Source organism: Rattus norvegicus, chromosome 18 (genome assembly GCF_021556685.1).
Source record: "Rattus norvegicus strain SHRSP/BbbUtx chromosome 18, alternate assembly SHRSP_T2T, whole genome shotgun sequence".
Taxonomy (NCBI): domain Eukaryota; kingdom Metazoa; phylum Chordata; class Mammalia; order Rodentia; family Muridae; genus Rattus; species Rattus norvegicus.
In genome coordinates, this window is record NC_141551.1 from 52,418,558 (window position 1) to 52,440,897 (window position 22,340).

At 40.8% G+C, this 22,340-nt stretch overlaps 1 protein-coding gene and 2 long non-coding RNA genes across 15 annotated transcripts in view; 2 read left to right on the top strand and 1 right to left on the bottom strand.

Moving 5' to 3' along the window:
• LOC102547544 (uncharacterized) overlaps positions 1-13,372 on the top strand; it is a 47,003-nt gene extending 33,631 nt beyond the window's left edge. The window contains 5 exon segments of one of the 2 annotated variants that reach the window (NR_190684.1): positions 2,171-2,286; positions 3,611-3,813; positions 9,786-10,297; positions 11,767-11,859; positions 12,932-13,372. This is a non-coding gene — a long non-coding RNA (uncharacterized LOC102547544). 2 annotated transcript variants of the gene reach the window in all.
• Positions 1,586-19,518, bottom strand: C18h5orf63 (similar to human chromosome 5 open reading frame 63). Of its 11 annotated transcripts, none has more exon segments than NM_001131003.2 (6): positions 1,586-2,408; positions 3,005-3,061; positions 6,197-6,314; positions 17,518-17,618; positions 17,949-18,074; positions 19,484-19,511. In NM_001131003.2, coding segments are annotated over 3 exon segments (348 nt in total). In that variant the 5' UTR covers positions 6,308-6,314; positions 17,518-17,618; positions 17,949-18,074; positions 19,484-19,511; the 3' UTR covers positions 1,586-2,228.
• A 36-nt stretch (positions 19,519-19,554) lies between these two features.
• LOC120098149 (uncharacterized) overlaps positions 19,555-22,340 on the top strand; it is a 33,847-nt gene continuing 31,061 nt past the window's right edge. For both annotated transcript variants that reach the window (NR_190682.1, NR_190683.1), the window contains exons 1-2: positions 19,555-19,804; positions 20,549-20,656. This is a non-coding gene — a long non-coding RNA (uncharacterized LOC120098149). The remainder of the gene's footprint in view (positions 19,805-20,548; positions 20,657-22,340) is intronic.

The window sequence follows — 22,340 nt, forward strand, 5'->3', positions numbered from 1 at the left end:
GGTGACTTTAGTGGCATTTTTTTCTATAAAGTCATGACAGACAATGACTAGCAAAGAGTGGCAAGGTGGGCCAATGCCACACAGCAGCAGCTTAAAAACAAAACTGTCCCTTTTCCCCTTAAATCAGCTCCTGTGACCTGTTTGGGTATCATGAGCCACTAGATCTGCTAAGTGCTCAGTGTAAGTTAGTCTTAGAATTACAGAATATCGTAGCTCAATATAAGCGATTATACAGCAAACAGAAAGCAAAATATGAGGCACTATTTTACCTTAGTCTCTGAACTTTCTAGACACTATGACAACATGGTAATACTAAGCATAGTATTACTTCAGAGGAACCAAATCCCGGCTTGGACTCTGCTCAGAGACTCACTAAGCTGAGGCTGAGGTGCTTTAGGGCAGCAGTTCTCACCCAGGACTAGGGATTCTTTGAGACCATTGATTATGGGCAGAACTTACCTCCTTGAAGTTATGACTGTCTCCATGCTCCTGTTGGCTGTTGTCTCAAGAACTATTTACTTCCTAGAGACTTCCCCCAGTTTCTTGCTATGTGGTCTCAGGCAGTTCACGGGGGTGGGGGGGGAGGGAGAGAGAGATTTTCTTGCTTTCAGGGCTAGCTAGGGATGACCTCTTTGACTTCTGTAGTGCTTTTCAGTGGCCTTCTGAACTGGAGTAGGAACACCTATCGTAGTCCCCTCCCTTTGCCAAACACTACAACATAGCTACACCAAATCATTTCTACTCACATCACAGGGGCAGAATTATACAAGGGTGAGGATCCTGGCATCATTCTAGAAGTCTGTCTACCACAGGGCTCAACAAGTATATGCATGCTGTGCTTGCATGCAAGGATGTGCACCATGTATGTGTCTATTGGATCTCCTGGAACTGGGATTTTGGATTTTTGTGAGCCAACATGTGGGGCCTGGGACATGAATGAGTTCTCTTAACCACTGAGCTATCTCTCTAACCGCTATAGGACTTTTTTTTTTTAAAGATTTATTTATTTCATGTATGAGTACTCTGTAGCTGTCTTCAGACACACCAGAAAAGGGTATAAGATCCCATTACAGATGGTTGTGAGCCACCATGTGGTGGGTGGAAACTGAACTCAGGACCTTGGAAAGAGCAGCCAGTGCTCTTAGCTGCTTAGCCATCCCTCCAGCCCTAGGTTTGGTTTTTTTATTATTATTATTTTTTTTTTTAATTGTTACTGTGGAGGGCTTACTTTGTGCTGCTGAACCCACAGTAGCTGGAGTTGCTGTATTTGAACCACTACATTAGTCCAGAGAACACTAGAAATGTCAAGATTCTGGCCCAGTGGCTGAGTGGCTGGGTGCCCATGGACTAAGTTCCTCAGGTAGAATGTAAGGACAGTGTCTGAGGTCAGTGAGCTACAATATTCTATAATTAAGAGCTAACTCACACTGGGCACTTACAGGTCTAGTGTCTCATAACACCTAAACAGTTCACAGAACTTCACAGGGAGATGATTTAAGGGAAAAAGACAGTTTGATTTTTAAGTGAATCCATTCTGATGTTTGCTGAATCTGACAAAATATAAATCAGAATACAAAACCACACGTTTAATACTTTATATGATACTTTATGCTTAGATATGTTCAATTATGATTAAAATGAATTTTTCTAAGATTCAAAAATTTGACAAAGTTACTATTTACAATTAGTTGAGTTAACGGATGATAACTCAATGCTGTCCTCAACATTACAAATCAATCCCATGATGACGTGCAGCTGAGTCTGCTTACACCGTCTGTAGGTTTAAGCCTCTTTTGTCTTTCTGAAGTGAAGCCTTTTTGGCTAGGACAATTATTCTATTCTACTTAACAAAAGTGAACGCTAATTTTAAACAGGTATTATTAAATTCCACTGAAATAGGCTGCATGCAGATGTGTTCATTAAAACATCCCTTTCTCAACTATGCACAGCTATTAACAATTCACAATCCACTTTAATGGTGTAAGAGCATTTACTCCATGACGTTGGGTTCCAGGGCTGCTTGGCAGCCGGGCTGCAGAGCCTGCTTCCTATCAGGGTACTGTCCCGTGCAGGAGAGGTGCATCCACGGTCGCAAAGGGGAAAGATTGACTCAACAAATAGACTTCTTCATTCCTACAGCTTCCCTCGCTCTACAATGTGTTCTTCTTAGTTCACAGGATGCCTGTAAGGAAACGCCTCATCCAAGGACTTGCATCAATCAGAAGACATCAGTTTGTCTCCAGCACCTGCTGCTCAAGTTTCAGAAGCTGTGTTTCAAGCTTTGAGGTATTTACTCGGTGCTTCATCAGAAACTGGCCATTCAAATGGAAGACGGGGATGTCAAATTTATACCTTTCATACCAAGTAGAATTTTCTGGAAGTGTGATGTCCACCTCCTGTAAAATAAACTAAAACATGGATAGGTTAAAGCACTCCACCTCTCGGATCATGGAGCAATGCTACAGCTGCAGCGATATGCTGATCCTGACTGTTTGTTGGAGCCCACAGTAATTCAATGGCTTAAATTTACAAAGCCCGACTGGTTTCATTACACTGGACTCTACATTCTGGTTTTCATAGTTACACCTGCTCCATTCAGCAGCAGGGCTCTGCTCTGTTCCCGATGAAACAAGATGTGTCCCAGCTGGGACGCTGCCTAGAAATCAAGACATAAGCGTCTTAGTGTAAGAACAGCCAAGCTACTATGGTTTGCTAAAGGAAAACTCGTCATGGGAGTTACAGAATAAGACAAAAGCAGCGGGCCCAAAGTGTAAAGTTAGCATGAACAGCCTACCCGACAGTTCACCCTGAATCACAGCAAGAACCAGTGAGAAAGGACTCGGGCACTATTCAGGTAATGAGCTCGTGGAAATTAGTACTAAGCTCTCTGAGGAATAGAGACAAACGCTAACTGAAAACCATTAAATCTTTTCTTAAGGAAAGGATCCAGGCAGACAGTTTATACAGTAAACGGTATCTATCCCGTCTGTAACGTGGAAATTACCCTGTTTTTATAAGGCTGGAGCACTTCTTTAGCTTCATCACATAGGGGGCATGGGTGCTACAGGAAAAACAAAAGATGTCAAACCCAAAGGCAGGACTTTAGTATAACATCCCTCCTCCCCCATGCCAAAGGAAAGAAACCGACACACATCAGAAGCCTGTTACACTTACTTTTAAAGGATAGTTTTCTATTAGATTAATTATAACCACGGAGTCTCATAAACAGCTGCTATTCCATGATGGTTGGCTCTCTGCATTTTCGGCTGTTGCTTTTACTGTTTGATATCTGTGTGTGTACCTACTGGCATGTGCTTATGTGTGCATATTACAAGCTCCTTGTTTTTCAGTCTCCTATCTACCGAGCTCTGCCTTTTCCTATGTAAGGAGCACTTGGTGGTCTCATACCATTGACCTAAATGGTTTAAGTCTTTTCTGACCAGAGAGTACTGAACTTCATCAGCCTGTTTTTCCTACTCAGTCCAGAGGAATAATTCTATTGGAGAACAGTGAAATAGTGACTGTTCTAGCCATAGAAAGAGAGAGGGAATTTTTTTCCCTCAATTCAGATGAGTGACTGTAGTACTTCACCGTGTTTTCTCTGTTTTAGTATTACAGGTATCCACAGTGGACTAATGTTCTACCTGAGGCATAGGCCTCTCTGCTGTTTGTACTGTTCAACTGCCCTGTGGGAAAGGTGGGGGAGAACACAGATTGGCAGTTATTAAAGGTCTCTTAGTCACTGTGCCTGAGAGTCTAGCCACAGGTTCTCTCCTGTGAGCTGAAAATAGATTCAACATTGCTGCTGCTCAGGTAAAAACTGCTTTTTAATATTTTAGAAAGAGATAAGCTATCATGTAAAAGACAGGCCTTTTCTTCAGCTTAACTCAGAGCATGTTGTGAAATAAAGACTTGGATACTTCTAGATCTTTTTGGCTAGATTCAGCTCATAAATTGCTATTAGTATCAACAATAAACAGACTATGGGTAGTTTGTTACTGTAGGGCTAAATTTTCATGCTAAAATTTTCGGAGCATGTCAAAAGGTCAAGCTTAAAAGGAAAACCAAGCAGGACTGTACTAAGGGAAGGCATTTCTTTATAGTTTGTTTTTATGGCAGAGGCTTGAGAAGGGTGTTTTGATCTTAAGAATCAGGTTTGTGGAAGTTTGTACAAATTAATAATGCAAATATGTCAGTGTGTATCTTTGAAGAGATTCATCACACTTTGGAAGGGATAAGTAAGGTCAGGATGGCCTTTCCAAGGACTCTCTGTGGCACTTCTTATTCACTGTGTCCTTGGACTGTGCACTAACGTACACCTTCCCTTTCTTGTAATGAGAATGCTATAGTTTCATTCCATAGGAACTACTTTGGACATGTGGTTAATTCCATCTGTAAGCAAGAAAGGTGGAGCACTTGACACAGGTCAAACCATCAGGGCATCCTATCTCTTTTGCCTATTATTGGCTCAGGGGTGTGCCAATCAAGAAGAGCCGATATGAAGATGGATTTAATCCAGAAGATACAACGCTGAAGCTACTAATAACCTCCTTTTCTGAATCAAGCACCCCCTGGAACCAGAGAGCAAAACTACACAGAAAATCTCTTGCTTTAAACTCAGTCTGGAAAGTGCACTCCACTACTTGTCATAGAAAAAAGACAAACTCTTGACTTTTCTACTTCTTTCTTTGGATGCCTGTTACTCATATCTTACTATATACTTGGCAGGGTTAGAGATACATACTAAGAATGAATGGGAGGTTGGACTTTTGTTTGCTTGATTATTTTCTGGAAATGTTCTTGGCTATTTCATCTCCTCTTGGAACCAAAAGAGTGGATGGCAGTCACAGGCCAAGTAAGTACAGCTAACTTCATGGGGCTGTTATCTCAGATAAGGGAATATTTTTGGTTCTATAATTTCCAATAGTACAATGTATATTGATGATATAAAAAGAAATTTAGATGAAAACACTATTATTTCTCAACAAGAAGTTCCTTTTTTAAAAATTAGTTTAACTTCACACTTGGAGCTGGGGCCTTCAGATAAGGTCTTGCTATGTAGCCCTGGCTGGCTTGATGTGGCCTAGACTGGTATTGAACATGTAACAATCCTCCTGCCTCACTCTGACTGCTGGAGGACACAGGTGTCCATCACAACTGGCAGGATTTAAATGATTGAATGACTAAAATCTAAAAAATTTTCAAAAAAGACTTTTTGAATTGCTGTGTCAAAAACGTAACTTCTGCTTCTTGTTCCTTCTCCATGTTCTTCTTCATGTTCATTTTTGATTATAAATATCACAAATTGATGTTAATTAGCAAAAACAGATATTACTGATGCTTATGCTCCAAAATTGCAGGTGAGAACTCTTAAAAAACTTAAGCCCAGCCTGGAAAGAGATGGTTCAGTGATTAAAGCGCTTGCAGTGCAAGCTTGGGGAGTGGGGATCAGGCCCTTAGGATCCCGGTAAATGCTTGTGGTTGTGGTGGCTTGCGAGAAGTCCAGGGCTTGTAAGGCAGAGTCAACTGAGAGACCTTGCTTCAGTGAATAAGGTGGAGAAATACTGAGGGAAGATTCCTGATAACAACCTCAGGCCGCTATGTGCACCTGCGCACGCGCACGCGCGCGCGCACACACACACACACACACACACACACACACACACACACACACACACACAGCTTAACAGTAGTGCCAGGGATAAGAAAACAAGTACAATCAGTCTTCATTATTCATTCTTATTTGGACTTTGCTTATGTGATAGTTTGCAACCCCCTCCCCCCAAACAATACTGGAACCACTTTTACAGACAGACAGACATGAACATGCTTATGCACAAAGCTACAAAAAGTTTGAGTTGCAAGTTGACCTTACATTTCTAAAGTAAGGACCGATGAAGAAATGCTTGCCCCCTTATTTAAGTGCCCATAGTGTAAACATAAGTTAGTGTTCTCATAAATACTTCCATGGGTGCTGCTTCTCATGGATATACACAACCTTCTCACCCAACAATGACAATACTTTATTTATTTATTTATTTATTTATTTATTTATTTATTTATTTACTTTTTGGAGCTGGGGACCAAACCCAGAGCCTTGTACTTGCTAGCCAAATCCCCTTGTACTTGCTGAGCTAAATCCCCAACCCTGACAATACTTTATTTTTAAGTTGTAATTTTGCTTTTCCATCAGTACCTTTGTGAATAAGGTCAGCACAGGCAGAGCCGTGTTAGAGGCAGAGAGATTTCTCAAGAGTCCAAAGGAGGATCTGGCAATCTGCAGGCTATTTCCTTGAAACCAGAGCATTTTAATTCTGCCAAAAGAAAAATAAACCAATAAACTTAATGCAACATTGGCTCTGCTCTTTAGAATACAAGCAGTAACTTGCAAGCTTGTGATTGAATCTGAAAGTTTCAGAATTGTATCTCGGAGTCCAGAAGTTTCAGATAGGCCCAGATGTTTGGCACGTGTCCATAATAAATTCACTGTACTCCAAGCAAAACAGAATTTAGAATTAAGAAGCAAAACAAAACAAAAAAACCCCAACAACAATAAAAAAAACCAAACCCTATTAGATTTGTACCTAATCACTTGGTTTCTGGAAGCAAATTTCATGAGTTTGTTAATTTGATATGACATTTACTTCCAGCTGCAGATGGTAGCATCCTGATGACTCCTTCTTATCAGTGGAGGGGTCCTGTGATGGCTTAGTCCAAGGATGGTTGGTTCACTCTTACAGCAAGCACCCAGACCACCCAGCCCTTCCACAGTAAAAGAAGTAGCAAGTAAATGGTGCACCCGAAAGAGCAAGCCACCTCCAAGGAGATCTCCGTCCTATACTGAGAGAGAGAGAGAGAGAGAGAGAGAGAGAGAGAGAGAGAGAGAGAGAGAGAGAGAGGCACAAAGCTGCAGGTAGAGAAACTAAGAGAGAATTGGTCTGAGTTAACTTGTCAGGAAAAAAGTCTGCTGACTTAAGAAGTGTTTTAAAGTAGAGTGCCATGATTTTCAAAAGCTTCATACACAAACACACTGGTGTTTTTATTGTAGAGATTCCAGAAGAAGTTTAATAGCGGCATGTCAAACATTGGGCTTTGAAGCTCCCTCATTCTGCCACTTTGACACCCTATTATTCCTAGTTATTCCACAGCTTCGGCTTCGGAGCTTAATCTATAAATGTTACAATTTCGCTTCTAAAACACACATGTATAGCTCTATCCTTCCCACTTACCACTATTTCCAAGATGAACTTCCCTGGGATCATATTTCTTAATTTCACTTTACCTCTCCAACTCTAGCTTGTGACAAGTGACGAGTGACAGCTGTGACAACTCTCTGTCTAATCCTTGAACACCCAGAGCTCTTTCCCACCAGTAGCACGGCACTTGCTCTCTTTCTCCATAGGAAGTATACATAGTTTCTCCTTATTTTGCCCTAAGACTCAAATCACCTCCTTGAAAAGTCTACTGATCACCTCACCAATGCTGGCCAGCCTATAACTCCCCATCCTCATATTCGTAATATTTTTGTGAATCAACCTAATGCATAATTTTATTATATGTGTTTCCATTTTAGGATGTCCCTTACTACTTACAATTTATGTCCCTTCTACTACAGTAGAGCTCTATAAGAACAGGTATTGGTCACACCAGTATTCCTCAGCACACACAATCAATGTGCACATAATAGGTACTTAAATATTTGCTTGAGGGCTGAAATACTAGAGTGAGCTTTTCCCTCCTACTGTAATCTCTCCTCTGCTCAATTACGCAGTGTGGACAGAAGTCATTCTTTAGGCTTCCCTCTAAACTAAAGGTTACTGCTCTTCAGGGTGCCTATTGACTCTGGACTGAAGCACTGCAGTTGGTACTGCCACCACTTCAAATCTCCTGTGCCCTACTTCACAGAGCAGAGGATGACTTTATTACGTTCTACTCTCCCTGGCTACTAGGCCTCTCAGTGCAAATTAGCCTTAAACTTATTTCAGAACAAACGATAGGGCTTTAGAAAAGACTACCAACCCATATCAGACTACAATAAAGACCATAGGACAAAAAGCTCAGCCACTGGTCCATGAAAGCAATGATCTTTCCTTTACTCATGAGCCCCTGCCCTTCCACTTCTACCCAGATTTCCCTGCTAACTAACAGACCTGCAGGAATCTGCTATTTAGAATCACTTTGGAGAGTGAATGTAAGCAATGCCACTATGTTCTACGAGACTCTCAACTAAGTGTTAAGTCTTAGCATCCACATTTTCTATGAATTCGGTGAATGCAGTTGAAAATACAGTTTTGACTACACAGGACATAAATCAGGGGGGAACTGCATGTTAAAGGTAAAGATTTGATCTATTAGCCCATTTCTAAGCACTGGCAATTGACCTGGTGTTTAATGGGTAGGTAGACATTTCTGAATCATTAGATTTGGAAGGACTCTGTGGTACCAGTGGCACTTTCTTGTAGAATAACACGGTATTAAAGAAATTGTACTATATGGAGGAGCTGTAAATGAAAAAAAAAATGGCTTTATAAATGGTGGATATATGTCCTTGGATGGGAAGTATGCGGCCTTCTATGGCAGTGCACCAAGACTGTAGCCTGCTTTGTGAACTGCAGCTACTTGCTTTTGGTGGAGGGAAAGAAGATTTATTGATGTTTGGCTGGCAAGGAAAGGAAAACTTATTACTAGCTGACTTGAGACAGAGGTGTTAAGGCTTTAAAAAAAATTCACATCCACAATGGAAACCAGCTTTAGTATTTCCAAAATGACAAAACACAGCATGTGGTCTTGGCTACAGCCAAGACAAATAAAGCCTGTCATAGTAAACAGAGCTGCCTGCATTCCAGATTGGGGGGAATATTGTTCGATAACCAGAGAGGCAGGCTGGGTCTTCAGAGATGCTGCAACCACTCAGCTTACCACTACCGCTGTTCTTGCCTCTCCACTGCTACTTTCTCACACACTTTTAATGACTTAAACCTGGCATGTTTATTTCCCGAGCAAGGCATCAAGGCTGTGCAGTTTTATGACCTGCATATTTTTAGTGGCCTATGGTGTATGCATTTTTACTATATTGTTCAATTAACTTATTTCTTTCATAGTAGTGTATTATAAATTTATATTAGAGTCTGATGTAAAGAAAAGGCTCCTTATTCTTTACTTAGATATTAAACCTAAAATTTCTTAATTCTTGAAGTTCACTTATGGCTGTAAAAATTAAATGAAAAAATGATACACTCCAATGGGAACACTTTAAAGCTCTTCTGAGATCATTTTACTAACTCTGTAAACCCCAATGCCATTGCTGTCAAAGTCACATTCACCAAATTATGCCTTCTTGAAGTAAAATCTTTATATGGGCTACTCTATCAATGTGACATTTTCATTAGTTCGATTATTTTTGAACCATATCTTAGTACTATAAAAAAAATTCTGAACAGTGGCCTCTGCCTATTATCTCCTAATTGTGAGTTGACAAAACTTCCTCCCCAATTCTCTGTACTGAAACTGAACCTAGAGACTCACAAATGCTGGGCAAAAGCTAATTTAAGAGTTTCACTAAATAGTTCGGACTGGCCGTCCACTCACTCTGTAGTCCAGGCTGGCCTTGGACCTGCACTCCTCCTGTCCTGGCCTTCTGAGCAGCTGAGATTAAAAACTTGTATAGTTAGCCCTTACTGACAGCATTGTTTTAAAATTATGTCACGTTAGTCATGAAATAAGTGTTCCTATTGTACAGACAGACAGTTTTATCCTTTGTATTTTGTTATGTGTCTCTGTGACAGGAACACAAAGAACTGAGCTCATAATATCAAAGAAGCACAATTGGGTCACCTTTGTCACAGACTGGAAGAAAGTAAAAAAAAAAAAAGCATAAAACTGGATTTAGAATGTGCTTAGAGAAAATTCTGAAGCCTAACAATAAAGATGGTGACTCCTGCTGTTTCAAGTCCAGTGCTACTCAGAGGCTCGGATCCCCTAAAAGAGAAAGGGAAACTGGCCTTGCAACACTACTGAGGCAGACTTCATTGGTCTTCATGGCAGAATCAAATACAACAAGGGGGAGGACTAATCGAACCAATTCAGCCTTCCTTGAAGCAAGAGAGAGAAGAAACTTAACCTTCTAGCATTTTCCTGAGAAGCACTGAAGGGCACACCATGAAAGCACCTGATTATAGTACAGGAAGATGCTATGGTTGTTTGAGCCTTTATTAAGGATTATTCATTTCAGCATGACGAACGGCACAGGTTATGGCTGCACATCACTTAGGTAGGGCTCCTGGATCTTTCAAACACGGTATGTATCTGATTAGGGAAACAACATTGTTCTCGCTTGGGTAGAGAAACTGACCTTCACTGACCAGAATTTTATTCATACAAAGAGTCCTCTGGCACAGCAAAGCTCCAAGCTCACATAATCATTCATCAGCAAGCTGCAGTGTTAGTTCATGTGCAAAATCAAGAACTCTATATAAGCCTAGGTACCGCCTTGGTTATTAACAGATAATGTTGGAGCTTCTGCACAAGACTATAATGTAAATTTAATGCTGAGCTGACATTAACCAAATACTATTATCATATCTCTTGCTGAACCTATGTTCTCTAAAGAGAGCTAGCTCAAGGCTTTCGTTTACTCATTTGTGCCATGTGAGAAGTTAAATGCTCCACTTCACGTGCATTACCATCTAGGTATAGCATTTCTATTTTTACCCAAATGAAAAGAAACACACACCTCTTTTTGGGAACAAGCCCCCCATTTTAGGATACTGAAAGTTATATAATCAGATGAGGCTGCTGAGGTGATGACTCAGGTCACTGGGTTCTGCCTAACCTAGGGACATAGGGATAAATGATGCCCCCTGGCACTCCTCTTTGAGTTTGCAACCTGCTGTATGTGAACCGCACTCCCTTCTGAATAAATCGGAATCTAACTTAATCTTGGGTACAAGAACAGGAGAGCTATGGCAGGGCACTTGTGTAGCTGACGTGACGAGGAAAGGCACCACTGTATGGACAGGGACGAAACCTAAACTTCTCAGTAAGCAGGTACTCAGAGGCATCGATTCCGAGGGGGGCAGGAAGTGAGGCCTCAATCTACTATGAAGGTGGACTCTCAGGTGCTGTTCCAGTCCTTCAGCCCCACAGCTACGGCACCTGCCTGGGAACAGGCAGGACGCTATGGCAAGGATCCTGCTACCTACTTGTGGGCTGCTGTACACAACACACTGCTCAGTTTCACTCTAACTACGCGGTTTCCAGTGAGTTTGGGGACTTCATCTTTGATATGGTTGTGCCATGTGAACAATACACATTCACTCAAGGCTTCCTTGGCTCCCCTCAGACCATGGAAGAGAGATCCAGATAGCTCTGTTTCAAGTCCTTTGGTACCACCTTCAGTTGCATTTACACATAATCAGTCTGCAAGAACATTTTGAAAATGTTCTTTGACTGTTTGAAGTTCAGAACTTGTCTATACAGTAAGTTGCAACTTTATTAAAATAATAATTTACATACCTACCATTTAATACATGAACATCCCTTCTAATTCTCAGTAAAATGAAGCCATTATATTTTCCTTCATCTATCCTGGTGGTTGGTTTATTTCTTTTCAAATAAAGCTCACATCAACTTCATACACGATATACAAGCATAAAGAATTCTAGATGGAGTTATGGATTCAGAAGGGTGATTATTAATTGAGGTAAAAGTTATATCATGCTTTATAGTATTAGCAAACTAATGACCATTTACTCATTAGTTCCACAGTGATGAGGAAATAAACAGTTCAAAGCAATTAAGAGATCATCCTCATTGATGAAGAGCTAAAAGTATGGTCAGAATATTAACATGCACAGACAGGTAAACAAGGAAGACAGGAGGTATAACAACAGGGGCATAGCAAATGCTTCAAGAGAAAGGGAAGGATGAGTACCATGGGCTAAAGTGGGGGATAGTGTCACAAAAGGATTTTAAATCACTTAGTGTTTATGGACATGTAAACAAAATAGGAAGCACTCCAAATTTTGGGTTGAATACTTGACACAAATTTTGGGGAAAATGTGAATTGGGCAAAGAGATGAAGACTAGTGGAAATAAGCGGGGAAGTTCCACGATGGGACTTCAGAGAACTTTTAATAGTTGTCAAGCCAAGTGTGATTTGTCATGTACATCTTCGAAACCACTGATAGGTTTGAATGATTTATTTCCAATATTTTGGAAGATTAACTTGTTAGTAGTTAGAGCATCATTGAGACTCAAGTGGGCAGTGACATATATAGGTTTGGTACTCATGTGAATAGCCAGAGCTAGTGATAAAAATTAGTTTTTGTTGGTGTAAAGATTGTATCTGCAGCTATGTAACTAGAGATGATCTCAGGACAGAAAAGGAGGGCTCAACATAGATCTTTGCAGCAATGCAACTTGTAGTGATTGGGTAGAGAGAAGCCAGGACAAGCAGCACAACCACAGGAAAGAGGAAAGCCAGAAAGTATGTCACCACAGAGGCGGGGGGGGGGGTAGGGAGGGTTCCAGAATGAGGGAGCAGTCCACCACCCAGCAGTGATGTGGGCTTGTCTAGAATGGGACAGTGAAACACCACACAAACCGGAAGCTATGTGTCTAACGCTGCTCCAAAGGCACTAACCCTATAACTAATGTGCTACTGAACCACAAGCATGACTGGTTCCTGCCTAACTGAACAAGTTAAATGATATTTTGGGTCTGGACAGAGATAGCTGATGGGAGGAAAAGAGTGGAGATTAAAGTTGACTATCTTAAAGTGACTACTTAAAGGGGACAGTACATTTAAAAAGCTGTATAAGTCAAAACAATATAGAATCAAAGCTTAATTATTGGTTATGAAATAATTCTAAGAGGCATTTTATAAATAATGACTTTTTTCCCTGAAACTTTGTTTTTATTGCCCCAGCAGAAGACTTTAACATCCTTAGCAACAGGTGTTTCAGAAGTGAGAAACTGCAGGACTGAAAAAATACTTCAGATACAGCTGAACATTTTTCAGACTGTGAACACTACTTATAAGACTGGACAGCAAACACCTTGACATGAGGTCATGGCTTAATTCACTCAGAAACTTTCAGAAAATTACAAACCAGGACACCCAATCTGACCTTTTCAAAAATAATTTTTTTATTTACAGGTTTTAAACAAAGGACAATCCCCTTCTAGTGGCCCTTTCTCTGCTGTTCTCATTTTATGGGTAGAAAAAGTAGTCATTACTATAATGTTAATGATTTCCTCAAGCTGTGTCTATCAGAACAGAAGCCCACTAAGGAAAGTGTTAAGTTGACATTATTAATCACCTTATCAAGTAGATCTGAATAAATTTACTGGAGAGATCAAAATACTTTTAAATAAACACAGTTTACACTCAAACTTATCAATCAGGGAAATTAAGCATAAGCAGGATAATTGCTCATTTACAGCTATGACTCTGTCTTCATGTAGAGTTTACATAAGGATGCTGTGTTTGAGGTCAATGCTAGCAGCAAACCACTGAAGTGAGAACAGGACCCCTTGGGGGAATTAGAGGAAGGACTGAAAAAGTTGAAGGAGTTTGCAACCCCATAAGAACAACAATGCCAACCAACCAGAGCTTCCAGGGACTAAACCACTACCCAAAGACTATACATGGATTGACCCAGGACTCCAACTGCATAGGTAGCAGAGAATAGCCTTGTTGGGGCACCAGTGGAAGGGGAAGCCCCTTGGTCCTGCCAAGGTTGGACCCCCCAGTGCAGGGAATATGGGGGTGGCAGTGTAACGGGGATGTGTGGGGGGAATACTCATATGGGGGAGGGGGAGTGGGAGTGGGAGGGGCAGGGGGAGGGGAGGGAATGGGGGCTTATGGACAGGAAACCGGGAAGGGGAATAACATTTGAAATGTAAGTAAAGAAATATATCTAATAATTTTTTTTTAAAAAAGGAATGCTGTGTTTGAATTCCCTGGATTTTTTTAACTTTAATATTTATTTATTTATTTATTTATTTATTTATTTATTTATTCATTCATTCATTCATTCACTCATTCATTCATTTATTGGTGAGGATTTCACAAAGATAGATCCCAAAGAGAAATACAACTGCCACTAACATGTTCTAAGGCACAAGAAAACTCATCTCTTTGAGCCTTAGTTTTGCCAACTGTGAAATGGAAATTCTACTACTTGTCTTGACCTCTCATTTTCCAGAGACTCAAGAGAAGCATGTTCACAGGTTTTTGGTCTCAAATGTCCTTGTGATCCAAGAAAGAGCAATCCCACTGTGAAGCAAGCAGGGGACTGGTCCATGCCTGCACAGGGCTTTGAACAAATTCCTATCTTTGGAAGCTGACAATCCGCTGCCCTTTGGAGAGGCCCAGAATTCCTTGTGAATCCATGCACGGTGTAACTACACTTGCTTACTGTCAATCGTTTCCTCTCTCTTTACTCAACTCGGAAGCAGTGGTTTCTGAAACCACCGCACTGGGAAGTGGGAGCTGACCCCAGATGGTCTGGCACTCAGCTGGGAACTGTTTAATCACAGGAGTTAAACATACTATTAGACATACTTAAAATGTTACGTTAAATGACATAGCCTATTCATCTCGGCATTCTTCCTCTCATGCAGAAGCACCGCTACCTTTGCCGTGACCTGTGGTAAGTGCAGGCAAGTGTTTTAGAATCTTTAGAACTTATCAGTCACTCCTTCCAGATCATTACTTCAGAGGAGTCTACTTCAGAATGGGACTGGTGCATGTGACAGTGTCAAGAAAAGGTTTCTAAGAAAACATCTAGCTAAGAAAACAAAACCAACGGTAATCAAGAAAAGTCATGCACTCCACAGAATGTGCCCCATAGTGTCTAGGAGTAGTCCAGAGGGACTTCTGGACCAATTATCACAATGGGGTTTGCACGTGCTGACTTCCTCCTTCTAGTCTCCATCCCAAAGATGCTGAACCAGCAACTAGCCTAGAGCCAGAGCAACACAGTCCAATTCAGAGTGTGCAACAATGTTCAGTTCAGTTATGACATAATGGCTGCAAACCCATTTCTGAAAGCACAAAAACCTAAATAATGTGGTTAGCTTATATTGGACAGAAGGGTTTAACAGAGTTTAAAAACCAATTTGAAAATTCCATCCTCCCATAAAGATAACATTAAGACTGAGGGCAAAACCATCCAGTTCAAGGAATGGGAACAAAGTGCATAAAGAATTATGCAGACTCTTTCTGACATTTATCCTCCTTACCCAACATGACCTTGTTCCTCTGATATTTAATACTGACTCGGAAAGAAGACAGTTTCATTAAAACATTTTAGTCACATTACGCTAACATAGTAATATCAGTTTCATTGCTAAAAACAAGTTTGCAATTCAAAATGTCTTCCATTTGTCACTAATATTCTATTCATTTCCAATTTATCTGACCACACAAGACCTGCAAGGTATTTTGTTGCAAATCCAATAATTCATTAGTCTTTCACTATCGCTGTCATAAGCCTGCCTGTACAACAAAGGGTCTAATTTGAACACTGAGCACTGTCCACTTTAGGCCCTGGCCTGAGCTGTGGAAGATTCTATACTCTTCTGAGTCTTCTTCTGTTCTTCCACAACTACTAGTAGAATATTTTGATACCTTGGAACTGAAAAGGGACCTTAGATAAGGAAACCATGCTTAATTCTTTTGTACAATATTTTGTTTATTCCTATTTTTTCCTTAAACAAGGGCATATGCTTATATGTTTTGTTTCAGGCTATTTTAAGGTTCATAAGAAAAAAGGAGTAAGTTTCAGACAGAAAATTCCTAGTATAAAAAAAGGTTCTAATCTTTAAGTCTAACAAGATTCCCATTAGTTTCTATTTTAACATGAAGACCTTTCTCCATGTGTATATTTCAGATGGCCTCAGCTGACTTTCTATAAAGTAATATAATAGTTTCTTTCTCCTAGCTTACCAAAAACATATATATTAAGAGGAAAAAAAATAAAATAACTCAATGTCATGTCCTTCTCTCCTGACTGAACTAAAATCCATTTTCCTATTATTTTGTTATTTATATGAGAAAGTACTGGAACAATCAGAGGAAGTTTATGTTTATAGCTGTAACACTCTGGCTTTAGATGCAGTCAAGTTCACAGACTGCAGCAGTATGTAGCCCTTCACTCTGTGTGTGTGTGTAATACAATAATACAATAAATGTAATTTATATATAAGCTCTGAACTTTGAACTCCATCACAATGTTGTAAAAGAAAGAAAAGAAAAAACAAACACAAAAAACTGTGAATTTTCTTTTCTTTCTTTTTTTTTTTTTTCCGAGCAATTTAGTTTAGATCAGTAACATGACAGGTCCTTGAGACAGGATCTTGAGATAGGATCAAACCAAGATGCTGGTGGCCTGGTAAGTTAGTAATCAGGTTACCTTTGTAACTAATTCTTCAAATATTTGTGGAACAGATATTTGGGTGAAGCACGGTAAGTCTGGAAGGAGTGTAGACATAAAGAGCTGCTGGGCCCAGCAGCCTGCGTATCCCACTCGACAAATGCTCTACAACTTCCCAGGTAGATCTGCTTAGGGGGCAGTTTGGCGACACTCTGTGGATGTCCAACTAAGCCCTTCCCTGGTTCAAGCTGCCAGTGAACACATTACTTCTAACCACAGTCCCTGGAAGGTGACTTTTGTTCTTATTCTTTTCTCTCTGCTGCTTTCCCAGAGATGTTTTCATGTTCTCTGCAGGTAGACTTCCCCTGAGGGACACTGCCTTTTCGTGTCCATGGCATGAACTGAGTGTATACAGTGAGTCAGGTACTAGAAACATAAAAGTGATTATGACACTGGCCCTGCCCTTAGGGAACTTGGGGCAGAGTGAAGATTCACAACACAACGGCACAGTGAGGAAGACTAAGAGGTAAAGTAGCCACTACTGCTGATGCTATGATGTTATGTGCTGGATACGTTGAGCAGGTTCAAGTGTCAGAAGCTCCACCTCCAATATGGCAATGGTGAGGTAACAGAACCTTTAAGAAGTAGAGCCTAGAAGATATCTGATCATGGGAAACTATGGCAAATAAAAGGGAAGGGGAGTTAATATTGCTTCTTTCTGAACATGGTAGGTTCCCTTCCTAGTTTCCTAGTGTGATGGCCATAGCCAGGGGACCCTTGCCAAGACTTTTGCATCCATGTATTGACATTTTGCAGCGTCTAGAATCATGAGCTGAAGACTGATACTTTCTAAATACAGCAGATATTTTAAATTCTGCTTACATCTCTGGGAAGTTAGCTCTTGAATAAGAAATAGAATGAAAAGAGAGTCCAGTCTTTGTGCTTCCTGATCCCAGTGCCTACCAGCACAGGAATAGGGTTCGGGAGGTACAATCATATACCTATGTGAATTAGCCACAGATTTTCATTTTACATATTTTCCCCGAATAACTTTTTTCCTGGAACTTGCTAGCTATACAAAGGGAAGAGATAATAGAAGCTCATTCAGTCCTGCTACTTGTAGAGCCACACGTACCTGATCCAGAGGGTATCCCCCTTCGAAATAATTGCGAACAGGAATAAAATTTCATTCAGGAACTATTCCATCTGGCTTTTGGTTTCCTCTGATGTATATCCCTTGAATAAAACAGTGCAAAAAAAACCCCTAGATTTTCAATAAGAAACATAAAACTCCTCACCACTTCACACCACATCACCTCAATGTCTTACTGTGTTTGAAATCCCAAGTACAAGCACTTGTAACTAAATATATTGGTCAGCTAGAATATATACAAGATATGAAATACAAAAACTTTAATTAAAACAAACTTATTTGACGGGATCTCTCCACAGTGCCTCTGGGTACAGTGTTCCTGTGAGTACAATACAGCCAACCAATTGGAACAAAATAGCAACACAGCCCAATAAATTCTCCAAGTTGGAAAAATATTCATTTGTATTACTTACCTGCCAATAGTCTGTCTAAATAAAACTACAGAGCTGCATATTCCTCTAGCAAGAGACAAACATTATTGATCCTTTTCTGGCAGGTAGCGTCAAGTGGTCCAGAGCAAACAAAGAATATTTGGGGGCCTGTTTAAAGTAACCCAGAGATTTTAATTTCACAACTGGGCCTTTCTGGTCCCAGGCAATTCCTCAGTAAAGCAGGACCCAGGATTAGGTTTCAACATCTCGCATAGAACCATGATTAGTTCTGCTTTATCCCAGAGAAACAATAACTCAGCATTTTCCAAGACAGACTTGTTCCCATGCCTCTGCTGCTGCTGGTTGTTTGTTGAAACAAGGTCTTACTGTCTTGAGGGCTGGTCCAGACTTGAGATCTGTCAGCCTAAACCACAGGGTTGGGACTAGAGGCAAATACCACCACCTTGCTGTTTCTCTTGCATTTTATTCTCTGCCTTTTACCCATGATACACCTCATGCATATACTTCTAAATATTTATAGAGAACATCATGTGCATTTTAAAGCTATTCCACAAAATATTAATAAATGAGATGGTTGTGGCCTCTAAGAGCCATCTCAACTCCTTCAGTGTCCAACCAAGACAGCTGGAGGGAGTGACTGGTTAACCAATGTTACAGGAGCCCATCTTAGGTTGAGCAATGTACTACTAGTGTTGGAATATAACATAGTCTAAGCTGCATCGATATTTAAGAAACTGAGAATCTTTGGGTCACGCTAGACCTCACAGAGTTTTGGTTTGTTTTTTTAAAGAGCACTAAAAGAGTTTTATATAAACATGATTAATAAGAATAAGGGTAAAGATAGGAAAAAAATCCACTTAAAGAGAGCCTTAGACACAATTGGATACATATTCACATTAGTGGCAACTCTCAGAGGCTTTTCTACTTTTGGTCTTACTAAAAATTGTATAAGTTGGTGTTTGTCAGGGGTGAGTGACATGGCTAAGTACTTGTTGGGAACTGTGAAGTCTGATTTATTCTTTTATTGTCCACATGCCCAGAGGGCCGCTTCTACCCAATAAAGCAAAGATGGGGTCCAGACAGCGGGGTCCGGAGGGGCTCAGCACTCACAATGTTCCCTCATGCACTTTTCAACCTTTTCACCCCAATTAAAGGTCAACATGGCTGCTCAAAACCACTTATTTAAAAAGGCAGTCAACTCAGCAGGCTGTCAAGTGTGATATTGCCACTTCATAGAATTCAATTAAACCCGGGACCAGGGCATCTGTGAATCACTGGAAGAAGCATGAGTTAAGACATTTTCTGCTTTCTTCGAGAAGCTGTATTTTTCCCTTCTGTCATTTATTCAGTTCCCAGAGCGCCACCACAGGCGCGCGTTTACAATCTCCCCCCAGTGGCTCAGGGATTTATAGCTCCCGGCTTAATTAAATCCCCGCTAACTGCAATGGAAGTCTACATCGGCGCCGCACTGCGGAGGGCTCGCGGCCTTTTCCGGCGGGACGAGCTAACACCCGGGCACTTGGAGTGCTCACCGTAGCGCCGGCGCCATTACCCACCTCAGCCTCAGGCAGTCAAGCCGCCGCTTCCGCCCGCCGCACTTCCGCTGCGCGCCGCACTTCCGGCCCACGGGCGCCGCCCTGCCTCTTGGGCTCCTTCCTCCTGTGTCGTCCTCTCTCTCGTGGGCCTGTTGCTCCTGAGTCATAGTACGTGAAGAGAAAGCCCAGTTAAAATGTATTGAAAAGAAAGAAAAGAGAAAATGAAAAAGGAAAGAAGGGAAGGAGGGAAGAAATAGAGAAGAGGCTCTGTGTGTTTAGGAAACAGCATTTTGAGACTGGCCATTTTAACCATTCCTGATATGTGTTCATTCATTTATTAAGGTAGCCATTTACTGACTTCCTTCTCCTTTGGGTTGGAGCCGATCTGGGTTATAAGGAACAGGATGAGCAAAACTGGGGAGCTGTACCTCCTCTCACTTTACAACCATATAATCTTGTAGGTAAGACAGACCTGGAGGAAATTATCCATTAAATAGGTTATGCATTTATTAAGGTTAAGCGTTTTCAAGGGAAGGAATATGACGTGTGAAAAGATAGGCGTATGAGCTAGTTAGAGAAGTAGTTTTTGTGATGGCATCTGACAGAAGTTACATTTCCTGGGCCACGCATAGCAGAGTGACTAGTATGCCTAAAATTTGAAGGGAATGAGGGAAGAGGTTTGAAAAGAGGCAGAAGAGTGTAAGCCTGGGCAAGGCCAGGTAGCCAGAGCAGGCTTGTACTAGGGGCCCCTGGAATGTTTTCTGATTGACTATGTTCCTCTTCAGAAAGGGGAGCTGGAATAGTAGTTTTTGTTTTCTAAGGTCTCTCAGCTTTAGGAACATAGTGGCTTAGTATAGGTGGAGCCGTCAGGAACATCAGGGAGTGACTAAGTAGTATAGGCTACAGGTGTGGTGGAATTGTAAGTGGTAAGAAAATGATGGGTAATCAGTATAATAATTAATATTTATTGATGACTCACCCAAAGCTTGGTGCTCATTAACATATTTAAGCCTGTGAACAGTCTTATTAAGTACCATTTTACAGATGATGAAATGGAGGCTTAATAACTTGCCTGTATCCTCACAGATAGAAAATAGCATATTGGAATTTCATTTCTGCTGCCAGTACCTGTGGGCTCATCGCTGAAATAAAAGCACTTTGTATTCAGTACTTAAAAGAAAAAAGATAAAACAGGTTAGTAGTGGATCCCTTAAACAAAACCATCTTGATTATATGATATTGGTAGAGGACACAGTTTGTAAGTGGAATTTTCCGGTTCATACTTTTATCACTTTAGCATTTGTCGACAGCCAAAAGAGGATTTGGGACCTTTAAAAAGACCTATGATTATTTTCTTGTCGATATGCTCTGATAAGTCCTAATCTTTCTGAGCAGGAAAATGCCACTCTATAACAGTTACAAGTAGAGTATTTCTTAAGAACTAATGTGTCTAGCTGTAAGTATCTTGGTAGAGCATGCGTATTGTACATTTCTCAGAGCGACAGAAACTCCAGGTCAGCTTCCAAGTTTCATGTTTATTTGCTGGAAAATGGAGCTTTGTATAGTCAGTTGGATGTGTGAAATGTGATTTTACAAATTAAGGATGAATGCTTTATCTCGAAGGTCATAATGATAGCTTTGTAGCACTGGTTCCAGGTAAATTTCCCCACAGAGTCAAAGTTCATTTCCAGAGCTTGTGTTTAATTAGTAAGATCTTTTTGGTTTGTTATCCAGTTTTTAAGTTGTAGAACAGGACTTGGAATGTATAAACAGTTCCATTTAAGAATGGTAGTTCCCGGAAATGGCTGTGAATTCCCAAGGATTCAGCTATCAGAGCCCGGTCACCTTGGGAATGTCTAAATGCAGGCCTTTATCCTAGTTGAACAGTTTGGCTTCTAGGTCCACATTTCCCATCTGTCTCTTTGTGCCAAGCATAGGACCTTTGTTTGAGAAGATTTCTGGAGTTGGAACAGGAAAAAATGATCTCAAAAGAAAAATTGGCCACAGCAAAATTATAAACATTTATTCAAGGGTCACAAAGTAGAGCATTGTGTGAGTGTCAATGGTGTGATTTAGCATTCACTGAAAACAAGTCTTTGTTGAGACAGTCTGAATACATGAGAGCTACTACAATGCCACAAGCACTTAGACACTGTAGTGGAGTTGTTGGTAGCTGAACAATTTCAAAAACACATTTCCGAATTTATTTTTATAGAAAAAATATTAAATAGGAGGTATTTCACAGCTTTTAGCATGTTTCGGATGACGTGAGGGTAAGACTGAAGATCTTTAGGTAGCATTGGGTGTGTATATTTTGTTTACTCGCAGTGTTCTTTTTGTAGGCCTTTGACCTATGTATTGTCCTCTGTTGGCTCTAGTTCTAGTGTTCGTCCTGAGAACTGAAGTGTCCTAACAACTTTGGAACCTGAGTTTTGTGCTTAGACCTCAAGACTGTTAACCCAGTGGTTATGTCTGAGACAGCACTGCAACTCCAGAAAAAGCCTGCTTTGAATGGGCTGGCCTGCAACTCCTTAGATAACTCCGGTACTTTAGATGATACAGTATCAGTTCTTCCAGAGATGGCTTGGAGTCAGCCCTTCCATTTAAGGCCTCAGAGGGGCTAGACGTGTGGGTGTGGGAGGCAGTAGATCCATTCTTTCCCCTTGGCTTTGCCTCTGAGAAAAGCAGAAGTAAAGAAACGACTGTCGGTACAATAGTGCTTCCTTCAGAATGCTTTAAGAAAGCAATATCTTGGCAGGGAGCAATCATCAGGCCTGCCCTATTTTACAGTTTGTGCTGCCACTCAAAACCAACATGGAACCTGGACTTTGACTAGGAGGGACTATCGGTAATTGCCACCGTTGGGTGACACAGTGGT

Coding starts and splice junctions, on each gene's coding strand:
- C18h5orf63 (XM_087591980.1), bottom strand. CDS start 6,307: ATGCTCTGGTTTCAAGGAAATAGCCTGCAGATTGCCAGATCCTCCTTT. Junction 3,062..6,196: donor TGCTGACCTTATTCACAAAG/GTACTGATGGAA, acceptor TTTTTCCTGTAG/CACCCATGCCCCCTATGTGA. Junction 2,409..3,004: donor TCCAGCCTTATAAAAACAGG/GTAATTTCCACG, acceptor TCCATGTTTTAG/TTTATTTTACAGGAGGTGGA.